The sequence below is a fragment of the Gallus gallus genome, chromosome Z (assembly GCF_016699485.2).
Source record: "Gallus gallus isolate bGalGal1 chromosome Z, bGalGal1.mat.broiler.GRCg7b, whole genome shotgun sequence".
Lineage (NCBI taxonomy): Eukaryota > Metazoa > Chordata > Aves > Galliformes > Phasianidae > Gallus > Gallus gallus.
Window position 1 is genome coordinate 22,663,773 of NC_052572.1, and position 13,088 is coordinate 22,676,860.

The window sequence follows — 13,088 nt, forward strand, 5'->3', positions numbered from 1 at the left end:
CAGATGGACTGCACTGCTTATTCAAATGTTTGTGGATATTTACCATCTGGGATGTGAATTTCTGAACCTGGTGCAAGTTCATGCCCATCAGTCAAATAAAAGATCACAGCCAATGTACATCGAGGTTTTCCAAGGGCAGGACAGTTTGCACCATAAAACCTAGCAATTTAATTTTAGCTTTCAGGATCTGCTTTCCCTTCTAGCATGAATGTTTTGCCTACTCCAAATCTTAGGTCTCGTATATTGATTTCTGGTTTGGTTGTTTACTGTACACTTCGTTCAATCTCTCCAAACCAGGAACGTGTCCCTAGGCATTTCTTCTTTTGACATAGCTTAATGCAGACCAGATTTAGAAAGTCAAGCTAGCATTGTAAGGGCTGACTCAAGTTACATTTTTTAACTCCGAATTGTTTATCTGGCTTCCAAAAAAAAAAAAAAAGAAGTTAACTATGTTTTTTTGATATTATTCAATCCAAAGCTGAACCTTAAACAAAAGTATCAGAAAGCAGTCAGATAGGTTTTCAGAATGAAATAAATAATTCTGAGAAAGAGGTGCTTTTAAAGAAATATCTCCAAGCTGAAATGTTCCAGTGGGTCCTGAGTAATAGAACCTGGCAACAGACCAGGACTTAGCTTTTCATATTAAAACCAATACCTACTAATACGCAGTTGCCTTTGAGAAGGTAATTGCTTCCTGCTGCCCTATTTTAAAATTTACCCAAATAACTTAATGTCATTTTGTTCTCCTTATCCCTGGCTATCCCCTTGGCAATACATCATGATCGCATTTGTGGAGCAGTCCCACAGGGGACAGCGGCAATCAGAGAGAGAACGCAGGCAAAATCACCCCAGCGCCAGGATTTTTCAGGTTTAATTCAAAGCTCCTTGTTGATCTCATGAGATGGGCAAACCTCTGGTGAGCTCAGTTGCTGTGGGAGCCCAAGGAATACACACACTGCTGACACTGCTGACCTGCCTTTTAGTTTGTCACCATCTGCTCTGTGTGAATTTCCAGCCTGCCTTCTGCCTCCTCCTCCTCCTCCTCAGCCTTCACAATAAAATCACCTCCAACACCCTTGCTGTCTTTCCTTTCCAATCAATCCTGGACCTTTTTCTCACCATCCTCCGCACCACTGCAGAACACCCTTTTTAACCAATAAGGCACTACCCTGCTTTTTCATTCTCTTCTCTCCCCAGCAGGGACTCAGAAATGGCACTCTTTAATTGAAATGCCAAGAAGAGCTCCGGCTTAAGATAAATGGTCACAGGATCCTGTTTATTTTGCCTCAAACATCCCGCCCTAGCCTGCTGTGACAGTTAAAGAGTCTGGCTCCTCTGGGACACCAAGCGTGCCTTATTTAGTGGGTTAAAACGCATGTCTAGGTTGTGTTAAATCATAAATAAAACAGCAACAGCAGGAACCTTCTCTGAGCATAAAATGCAGAAGCCTCATTGTAACCCACTGAAGTTCTCTCTTCAGAAGTAAACTCTCTCTATTAGACTCCTGAAATCTGCTTTACTACAAGGAGCACAGCTCTTCAGCTGAGCACAGTAGTGAGTCTGGCAAAGTAGCCCCCAATGGCAGAAATTGCCAGAGCACGTACACCATGAAAGATATCTCCTGGTTTCCTTAGAATTAATTTCTGCCCAGCATTCACTGGAGTTTAGCACCACTGGTAGTCGTGTGTTCCACCCTTGGGGCAGGCAGGAAGGAAGCAGTGACACTGATTTGTGTAGTTCTTTGAAACATGATTTGAGCAAGCCAGGGTGTGAAACTGGTATTCTATCCCTTTGTTGGCATCAACCAGGCTCAAACTGCTTAGTTCATCAGCCCTGAAACTGCATCACCCTGACATGGTTCTGGTGCTAGCCTAGATAACTCAGCAGAGCAGGGGGACTCACAAAAATATCTACAAACCTGAAATTAGAAGTATCAAATCTGTAAGCACAAAGGTAAAAAGCAGTGATGGAAAAGAGATGGTTCACAAGAAGGTCACTTTCATTTTGACTTTTCTCTAAGGTGAAGGATGAAAGCCATTGGAAGAGGATTTAGGCACTACTATCAAGTTTTCTCATACACTTGAGGAACAAGTATGTTTCTCACAAGTACATATTTACAGGTTCAGATACTTGCTGATGCATAGTCAGGTAACTGTGTCTGTTAGACTGGTATGAGCAGGGTGGGCAGGTGTTGCATACTCAAACTTCACATGGCTGATATGAAGTCTAATCTGGGACTCACTCATTTTGTGCAGATTTCTCAGTTTCCAAGTTTTCTTGCATATTTAAAGAAAGGATATGGCAAACAATAGCGTGATATATTAACCTGCAAAATATTGCACCTGTTGAAATTTTTGCATATTTTTCAAATACATCTTGGATTCGGGGTCTGACTGTCCTGTCAAATGATGAAATGACAGATGTTTCTGACAAAAGAAGTCCCGCATTGCAGAGAGAGATGCATTTATTTCATACACAGGCTCATCATCAAATTTAAAAAGACAGAAACCACTGTCATTATTTTCAAAGGGAAAGTACATTTGCCCCCCTCCCCTTAATGTTCATATCTAACAAACCTTTTTATTTCCCTCAAAAATCATGCTGTGTATATCACTAGGTGCACGTTCCACCTGAAGGTGCTGTTTTCTCTGCAGGCTCAGGGTGATTACGTGGCTGAGCACTACCTGCAATTACGGATGATGAGGGGGAGAGCTGTGTGCATAGTATTCATCAGTGAAAATTGACATCTCTCTCTGACACCCCTCCCTGCCTCTAACACTGGAATTGTTAGTTTTTCCAAGAATGTGAAGCAGGGGGTTAGCTGTGCTTCACAAACTCTGGCAGATCCATTCCTGTGTGCAGGGTAAGCATTCCAGCCTTGTCCAGGGCAAAGGCTGGATAAACAGCATCAGTAAATTTGTGCCTGATGGTGAACAGCACCAGTCCTCTCTCTGCATTGAAGAACAACAGTCTGCCACCGTTGTAATCCAACAAGATGCCGATCCTGGCCAGTTGTTCTGTCACGTGTACATCGCTCATCACATCCATGTGAAAAAATCTGTAGAGAAAGCTGCAGGAAAATGAAAATCAGAATACAATGAGCCTCCTCACTGTGATTTACCAGAAATAACTTACTGCTTAATTCCCACCTATTAACAGTTCGCCATATACAGCAGCACATCATGTGGCAACAGAATTTTGCTCAGTACGTAGCCCACCTACCTAAAGTGGCATTGCTTCAAAACCCTGTTCAGCACACCAAGCAGTCCTTTTGTTCAGCATCTTTGAATTCTCACGATAAAAGCAGACTTGCCAAAATTGTAATCAACTGTATTTTTCATATTACACATCTTTGTGGGGATTTAAGCATGAGCAGCACTTTAGCAAAACCCTTTGCTTCTCAGATGTTTTATTTATCTGGTCACGTTCATATGTCTGCATGCAATTATACTCTAAAAAATTACATTTGTTTATATCAAGAGCACCTTTACACCACGAAGAAGGTTAAGATTTACAGAACTCCAAGTAGCCTGATGCAGGCCCAGTAAAGTCTAGCTGGCAGTCCTGCCACAGTATCAGGTGGATCCTCATTGCCGCAAAGGGCAAGGCAGGAGAAGGCATTCCCTGTGGAGACTTGAATTCTCTGGAGCTAGAAACAGACTCAATAAAGACTGTATCTGTGGACGTTGGTGGGATTTTGTGAAACAGTTCAGGATATGAACTGTCTGTGCCTGGGAAGATCATGGAACAGATCCTCCTGGAAGGTATGTTAAGGCACATGCAAGACAAGGAGATGATTTGAGGCAGCCAGCATTGCTTTACCAAGGGCAGACCATGACTGACCAGTCTGGTGGCCTTCTATGATGGAGTACTGGTGGTCAAAGAAAGGGCAATTGATGTGACCTACGTGGACTTGTACAAGACCTTTGACGGAGTCTCACACCACATCCTTATCTCTAAATTGAAGAGATGTGGGTTTGAAGGGCAGACTATTGGGTGGATAGAACTTGGTTGGATGGTTGAAGCCAGAGGGTTGTGTTCTACAGCCTGACGTCTAAGTGGAGGCTGGTCACAACTGGTGTTTTCCAGGACTCTGTCTGGGGACTGCTGCTCTTCAACATCTTTATCAGTGACATAGACAGTGGGATTGAGTGCACCCTCAGCAAGTTTGCTGACAACACCAAGCTGCATGGTGTAGTGGAAACAACAGAAGGGATGCCATCCAAAGGGACCTTGACAGGTTTGGAAAATGAGCCTTTGTGAACCAAATGAGGGAAGTAGGTTGTTTGGAGATTTTTTATTTTTTTTTTAATTAAGAGGAGGAGGTTTAAAGTTCCTTTGCAGTTGTCTTTTGTTTGCCAAAAAGAAACAGAGAGGTCCCTTCTGCTCTTGAGAGCCTTAAAGCTGGCCAGCTTTACTTTATATGACACACAAGTAACTTCCCAATTAGCTAGACTCAGCTTTACCTGGTTTGCGTAGGACAGCAGTGCATGCACCAGGAAGTATCACTCAGTCCCACATCACTGCTCTGCGGTGTTGTTTCATAGCAAATCCCAATCCTGTAGCTTCTGCAGGCAGTGACAACAGTTTCCCAGTAATGACATCCTCGAGCAGGCAATAGTTCCCCTAGGACTGATGGGAACCTATTTGTGGAAGAGGTGGAGAATAAAGTGAATGTGGTGGTAAGCCAGTCATATTGTGATAGTTGTTGTAGTCACATCATGCAGCATCATCAAAAATTACTAATGGATGATACTCTTTTCTTCTGACTGTGGAGTTCTATCAAAGATTTGAATGTCGTCATTGTGAGTCATTCCATTTTTGCACTAAGATGGACCCATCTTGAGTACAGAAAACTCATAAGCTAGCAAAAGTTGGAAAAGGTGACTTGGGAGGCCAAAAAAAAAAAAAAAAAAGTAAAAAAAAAAAAAAAATCAAATTTAGCAGGCTTGCTCATGCCAGAAAGGATGGCTATTTTAAGTAGACACAGTGACAAACACCACATGTGCAAGTTGTAACAGTTAAAAAATGTGCTTAAATTTGTAATGCTCAATTACCTTATAAGAAGCCATATAAGTGTGGCACATCATACAAGTGGTTCTGTGCTTGTGGTGAAACTGATATTAGCAAGTCAAAAAAAAAAAAATAATAATAATAAAAAAATCATGTTGGCAATAGATGGAACAAGTCTGGGTACAGTCATTCCAATACACACCAGGGGCCTAATTCTCCAAAGCCAAGGATGCTTTGACAAATGCCCTCAGCAGAGGAACAAGGTGAAAGGACAGATTACATCTGGCCACAATGTATTTAAAAACAAACTCACACATTTGGTCTTCCCAGTGCAGCCACAGATTCCTTTGAGACTACAGAGCTCTGAAACATTACTCAGTAACCATAGACTCAGATGAATTCAACTGGCCTAGTAAGCAATTCCTCTGCCTTTGACTTTCTATGGAAATTCCTCGAGATCAAACACTGCCTGGCACCTACATCAACGCTGTAGCCATTGCAGAGTTTGAAAGGAAGTCTGTCATACAGTGTCCAGGGCTGTCTGACTGAAACAATTCAATTCCACAACATTAGTTAGTGATGTGTGAAAGCTTCCTACAGAGAAAAGCAAGAGTGAGGCCCATCCAGAATGCCCTAGGCTGGCTGCGCTCACATGCTGCTACTCACCCAGTGAATGTAGCTTTTTCTGGAAGGCAGATTATGGTTTCATCGGGGGAGATTTGCAAAGCGGGATGAGCTGTGTCACTCAGTATGTGAAATCGGGTTCCTGGTACAATTCAAAACAAAGAAACACCAGTTTGGGGAGGCTATCAACATTAATACGAGATGAATCATAATATGTTAAATTACTGCTATCTTAGCTGAACAGAATTATGTCTGCTGGAAGGTAGGAGTAGCAGGAAACAGGGCAACAATGCAAAAACTCTTCTGACCTGTGCCTGTCCACTACAGCAGTCTTCTGGAAACCAGGCCCAGGGATCAGGATACACTATTCAGTAAATTAGCTAGGTATAAAACAGTCTTATGTGTTAAAGACAGTTGAATCATTTTCAACCATTTCCTTTTTCAAAATAGAAAATTTGAATCCTGAGGCTGGTTTGAAAGAATCATGTATGATTTAACTACGCCACATCTCCGACAGAATTTAACAGTTTTGCTTCTGATGTCACACCAGCTCTACACTGACATAAATCTAACAACGTCAAACAAATTTGTCTCATATTATTTTAATTTTAAGCGGATAAAATATGGTCCCCTTTATCTAAACAGCTTTCTTTTTTCTCCTATTAGTGAAAGTTCAGCTACAACTTCAGGAGAAAGATGATAAGAAAACTACTGCTTTGCACACCTACCCTCCTCCCCCCCACACCTCTTTTTTCCTGACATCAGATAATGGTGATCTACCTTTTGTTGAGATGAGAGCAGCTTCACTCTGTTCACTTGTCCCAAATGTATTGACAGCCCTCAAGTAGAAGAAATAGTTCACATTGGGCTCCAGGGATACCTTCAGTTCATGTCTCTTTATACCAGCAAAAGATCTGCAAATTTTGAAGATTTACATACATGAAAATATATGCAGATATGCAAACAGGATAATTTATGCAAACCTCTAACCCACCAAACGGTGCTGCTGACCACTGCAACAACAGGCACCACAGAGGAACTCCAAAACAGAGAAGTGATGACTATTTTCATTAACAGTCAGGTTTTGTAGGAGCTTTACTATTTCACTTGATATGTCCTCCCTGAGTTGTCTGGCAAATTTTCAGGCCTTTGCTCCTTACACCTTCTTACTCAGTACAGTCATTTGATATAACATTCTATGTTCATTTTACAGCATAATTAATCACATAAAATGCAAGCAGAACAGCATAAAATTCTCATCTGCCTCCTGTAAAAAGCCTGCATTACAAAATGAACAAGCTAATGAAGAGGAAAGTTTGTGATTAATTCATCTGCTTAATAGTGAATGTGCTTGTTGTGTTTGTACTGTTTGGGTACAGGTTCCAGATACAGATATCCTTTTCTAAGAATGGATACCCTTTTCTAAGAACACACAGAATCCAGGAGCTTCTTATTATTAACTCATCACTCACAAATTGTTCATCAGCAAAGCCTTGGCTCTGTCTCCCTCGCTGTGTCATGTGCTCTAACAGGCTGGTTTTGCAAGAGGCAGCAGCAGGAGGATTGTCTTTACACAGTGCCCTGCTTTGACTAAGTCTCCTGTTTGAGTTGTCCAGAAAAACTCAAGCACTAGCATTCTCAGCCACTGCTACACTGCAGGCAAAAGAGAGTCAGCATCCAGTCTGCTTCACAGGCACTTTGAAGCACCAGTGAAAGCACTTGGGATAGCTAGACAGATGTCAATTTTATTTTATATATAGTGGGGAATATGAAGGATCAACTTAAATTCTCACACAGTGGAATTTCCTCATTTTTGCCTCATATAATAATGGCAAAGAAATACAGTGTATATCCACTGCACTGTATGTCTGTTGGTGAAGATGTTATTTTTTACTTTTTTAAATAGAATAGGCAGTTCCCTTCATCTAATTTGTCCAGTAATCTTCAAGGCAAATATTGTTTTCAAGTGTAATGAAGGTCTCCCTGACCTCTAGGCTGAAAGATGGTGACTTCAGTGGCAAGAAGGTGAGATAAATGACTCAATCTGCACTCCAGTAAATTCACAAACAGCAAATTTGCTTCCAGTGAGCATGCAAGACATCTTTCTTACAAGCAGGGTTAGAGATGGAGCCCAGGATGATAGGTACCCTCCTGCAGGTAATGTCGCTGTGGGGAGCTAGATTCAATAAATCACCTTTTCCACCACTAATTACTGTGAACCCAGAGGAGGTATGGCAGGCAAGCCAGCTGTCAGGTAAGATCTTTGCTATTCATTTGAAGTGAATGTTTTTCCCCACACGTCCCAGCAGAGAGCAGTACAATCTGAAGAATAATCAGTGCTCATCCATGAGGATTTTTCACATGCCTCTGCTGCATTTATCAGACTAAGGTAAAATCCCACAGCCCTACATATAGCATATTCCTGTTAACACCACACAGAGTTCTATGTCTAGGAGGGCAGTGCCTGGGGAAAGGCTGGTGTATCATCTTCATTAGTCTGTAACAAGTACTTTGTACTGACAGGTGACATTAGAAATGATTAAAAACACAGAAAAAGCACGGGGTGTTCCTGTGATCTTTTCAATTTGAAAGAATTTCAAACCGTTCAAGGCTCCTGCATGGCCAGCACTGGGGGCCTTGCTGTCTTTGCAGAATGTACTACATTAATGCTAGAACCAATGCAATGTAAACAAAAGAAGTAGGTTGCCCAAAGCACTTTTGCTTCATTAACCAAAGCCCTGACTGTGAGAGCACTTCATCAAGGCATTGGCAGACAGGCAGGCTGAAGTTCTTGGAAGCTTCCCTGGAAGTTTCAGGGAAGAGATGCAAGATGATGAGTGACCTTTAGACATGAAACAGGAAGAAAAGCTTTGTCTGAGCATAGGAGGCAAGGGAAAAAGGAAAGATGAGTTGAACAAAAGTTCAAGATGGGAACTGAGTAAGAAGGCAATTAGATAAGAAGCAATAGAAAGAAAAATGGGGCTGGAAGCAGAGGCACCCAAGCTTTGAAAAAAACTTGTACATGCTTCCTCTACAAGTCTGTTCCAATCTGCCCTTTCAGATTACCATCCTGACATCATGGGTGTGAGTCTGAAGCACCAACTACCAAGAAGCTTGAACAAGAAGTTATCGGGTGAAATGAAGTAAGGATACACTAAGCTATTCCCCAAAAGCTTTTTGTGGCAACATGTTGATCAGTGATTCTGAATTGTAGCCATATTCTTAGCTTGGTGCCTTCTTCAATCTTCTGGAAATTAGAAGATATTTTCTTTTTACACTATTAACTTTTATTAAACTGATGACTAGTTAATAAAAAACAAAAATTCTTTTACTTGTAAGCGAGCAAGTAAATTTTAATGCAACAGGTAAACTTGGGATATTACCTTACTCCTAAGTCTAGATCCCAGAGCCTGGCTACTCAGAGAAGATTTTGGGTCTAGTTGATTGCAGAATAGAGTCAGCTATCAAAGCTCAGACTACTGTCTCTTTCAAACTTGAAATTCTTCAAAGAAGAATTTGCTTGCATGTTTAAATCTGAGAGCAACAGCATACTTCTTCAAGCTGTGATACTGAGAAAGAAATACCGAGTCATTGTCTTTATGACCTGATCTTTTTGTATATCTGGTTAGTAAAACAGCAATCAGATTTTTGAATAGCATTCTCTACTTGATAATCTTTTTTAGCCAGCCTTAATCTGCCTAGGAATAAGAGTCCATCAATGTTAGCTACAATTATGGCTTAAGAAACAGTCCTGCTGCTGCCAAGTATGAAATAGAATGTGCAAGGAAGAAAGACTTTCATCTTCAACACTTAGCCAGCTCCAAGATCACAAGAGACTGAGGGCAAAGAAGAAATAGGTGTTGCTCTATTCTCTCTGACTAGAGGATAGGGTGAGGAGGAAAAGAGTGAATACTGAGGTCTTCCCAGGTTCTGAGCAATTATTGTTGTTTGTCATGTTTCACAACCATGCAATCAGTTATTAAAAAAAAAAAAAAAAGAAAAAGAAAAAAAAGTAAAGATGAAGAGAAGGTATGATTGCTGTCCAGCTTATAGCAATAGCAAACAGGCGTGGGAGAAGAGAAGGGAAAATGCATTTCTAATATCCTGAATATGTTGGGGAAAAGCCTGTTTCATTTCAGAGCTCTTGTAAGAAGCAATGCAGCTAGATCTTTCTTGAGACTGCCAACAGTATTAAAGCATGTAGTTTTGATCATGAAAGAGAAATGCAAAGGCAACTTTTAATTTTGTCCTATGTATTTCCCACATAAGTACAGCTGCCTACTTTAAGGGTGATTGGAAATGTAGCTTTATTGTTAAGGCACGATGCATTCTGCCCTTTAGCAGAAATGTTTTAACATTTGTACTGTCCTCACAGTCTGCTGGCATCATGATACAAACTTCAGAATCTAGAAATTCAATAAATATTTTAAGTTAAATATATTATGTATCCCTTCTTAATCTCTCTCTTTATAAGAATTTGTAAAAGTCTCAAAATCCGGGCTCCACATTTTTAGTATGTGCTATTCAACACAGAGCAGAAAGGACTTGCATGTCTCTTCAACTTTAAATTGCCAAGCAATATTATAGCAGCAACTGCCTGATAAATTTGTCATTTCCCTGTTTTCAGTGAAATCTGATGCTGTGTTTTGATGCATGTTTCTCTGATCAGCATCCTCATTTATTTCAAGAACACAGTGTCTAGAGAATATTTTTTAATATTGCATGAACTCAGCAAATGATACGCCTGGTAGTGATTCAGAACGCCCTCTGTGTTGTAATTGTCATTCCCACCCCCAACATCCCACTGAAACAGCACCTCCAGACCTGAGCTGGTACCTCTGATGCCAAGCTAGAGCTGAAAGCACATAGACTTCTGACAAAAAGTGCAGAAGCACACAGAAGGGGTGCACCATAAATGAAAACAAACAAACAAACAACAAACAAACAAACAAACAAAATCCCTTGAAGCTAAATATAAAGACTAAATTGTTCTGAATTCCATCCAGCTGTGCTGCATGCTTCATTTCCTCTCCTCCACTCCTGCTCTAGCCATCACAGGGTTAGATCACCAAAGCACCACTTGCAATGGTGTTCATTGCTACCTTAGAGGGCAAACTCAGCACAGGCATAGAGGAGGAAGATTCCCTATTTTCTACACAATTGATTCCCCAGCTGACTGGACAACTGTTAGCAAAGCTATCAGAGGGAGGTATGCTATCCTATGCTTCCAGTGTTAGACCTGTTCTTTGAGCAGGCAGAAAATTTCAGTCACTAGTGGTGTCAGTATCACATTAAAGGAGAGGATGACACTCATTCACTTCCATTTTTATGAACTCACTGCATACCATGCTGATTTCTGCCTCCCCAAGTCTTACAGATTTCTCCTAATATGATACATGGCTTCCATCTGAACAGCCCACACACCTAATCCCTGGACTACACAGTTTTCCATCTTCCGCCCACAGCTCCATTGACTTCTCAACACAAAGAATCTGAATGGCAAGAAAATAGCAGAGCTCTGGAAACTGAAAGAAACATTTCAAAGCCAGACAAGAATTCTGGAAAAAAGTATGAAGTAGGTGAGGAGCTTTAAAATCCCTAGTAGGCCAGAGACCCATGGTTGTAGGAGATTTAAAAGCATTGTATATAATGTCATATTCCTCACGTTGCAAACTGGAAAAGAAAGCACCAGAGGGACAACCTAGATTTTTTAATGTTATTTAGAAGAAAATATTTTATGAGGATTTCTAGAGGTTCCTGAAGTTCCCTCTCTGAGGGACTGGAACTGCTCAAGATCATGCTGAAGGCTACAGAGGGCTTACTCAGTCTAGGCTAATGTTCCAAATCAGTGAACAGTTTCACAAATGTTAAAAAATAGATGACTTATTGAAATGTCAGATATAACAGATTCAAGATTGACACTAATAAATGCACTAGTCACAGTAGTGTTAATATATGTAGGTTGCTCCGAAAGTAATGCCTCCCCTTTTTTTTTCTATGGAAATTGCAACAAAGAGCACAATAACACTATTTGATAGAGCAAATTCTCAGCTTCAAAACACTGTGTTCTAGTATAGTCACAACAATTAGCAATGCTTTTTTTTGCCAGTGATGAGCAAGAGCCTGCAAGCCACACTCGTAAAAAACTGCACCAACAAAGCGACCTACTGCTTTGATGTTGTTGCTAGAAGAGTGTTGCTTACAGAGTCCATCTTTCATTGAACACATAGAAGTCAGAAGGTTATAATCCAGGCTATATGATGGGCATGGTAGGAGAGTCCAGCCAAGACTGGCAATGTCTTCCATCATTTTCAATCTGGTATGGAGTCTGGTGTCATTGTGTTGCAAGAGAAAGTTTGTCTTCTTCAGTGAGGAATTCACATGTTGCCACATGGACTGCCACTTTGACTCTGGCTTGTAGTGATGATATCACATCTCATTACTGGCAATAATGCAATGCAGTAAACTGTCACCTTTGTATTGATTCAGCAGGTCCTGACAAACTTGCATATGATGTTTTCTCTATTCCTGTGTGATCATCTGTGAGAACTGCTTGGCACAAACTTTGAGACTGATTCCAGAGTTGCTACCATCATTTCCAATGTGTTGAAGCCAATATTCAGATCCATACACAGTTACCTGGTCATAATTCATTGATTTATGCAGATGAGCTGATTGAGATACTCTTCATTTTGTAGTATGACAGCTGTGCACAGCCATTTGGAACATGGCTTGTCTTTCACGTCACTGTTGCCACTGCTGAAATGCACCACTCACTGACTCACTGTGCTCACATCCACTGTTTGGTCTCCATAAACATTCAGCAAATGCTTCCTCCTTTGGCTGCTTTCTGGGCCTAACTTGCAGATCTTCGTCCCCAAGGTTTACGCAGGAGATAAGTGCAGCCACCAGCACTTTTAATGCCTTATGTGCAAATCCCACAGGGACTCACACACGGCTCCAGCTTTTTGTGGGGGCATTTCACCCTACCTGCTCCTCTCTTGGCAGCATCCCTTGCTTTGCATACATTTCCAGAATGACATGTGTGAAAGTAGCCACTGAAGCTGGGACTGCAGACAGTGAATTTTGTGAGATGGCTGATTATTATTGCCCACACCTTCTCTAGGTGCCCTTCCCTCACCTCTGCTTTCCCTACTGGGCACTTGAGAGGAGCTATATGAATTTTCCAGGGCTGCTGGGAAGTGCGTTTGAACTCCCACATGGGCACTAGGGAATTGTACAGCTAAGGGATTGATGAGACACACAGGCTGTCTGTCAAAAGGCTTTGTGTTTGGCTGGTCCCCAAGATGAGCGTTGCTCAGGAAACCTGTGAAGGACATACTCCGAACTTTCAATGAAGATAGTAAAAAAGAAACTACAGTATTTTCAGGCCCAAATGCTCCTATGTGGGCATTAAAGACACAACTTTATTCCACCTAATACAGGTAAGT

The 13,088-nt window shown here is 41.2% G+C and overlaps 1 protein-coding gene across 2 annotated transcripts in view; it reads right to left on the reverse strand.

Moving 5' to 3' along the window:
• Positions 1–2,446: 2,446 nt before the first annotated feature.
• The window catches only part of CMYA5 (cardiomyopathy associated 5), a 47,754-nt gene continuing 37,112 nt past the window's right edge, over positions 2,447–13,088 (reverse strand). The window contains exons 10-13 of one of the 2 annotated variants that reach the window (XM_424765.8): positions 6,418–6,551; positions 5,680–5,779; positions 4,467–4,643; positions 2,447–3,070 (exon numbers count right to left, since the gene is read on the reverse strand). In XM_424765.8, the coding sequence (XP_424765.5) occupies positions 2,818–3,070; positions 4,467–4,643; positions 5,680–5,779; positions 6,418–6,551 (664 nt within the window). In that variant the 3' untranslated portion in view covers positions 2,447–2,817. Of the gene's footprint in view, positions 3,071–4,466; positions 4,644–5,679; positions 5,780–6,417; positions 6,552–13,088 lie in introns of those variants that run through there. The other variant, XR_005843161.2, reaches the window with a different exon arrangement.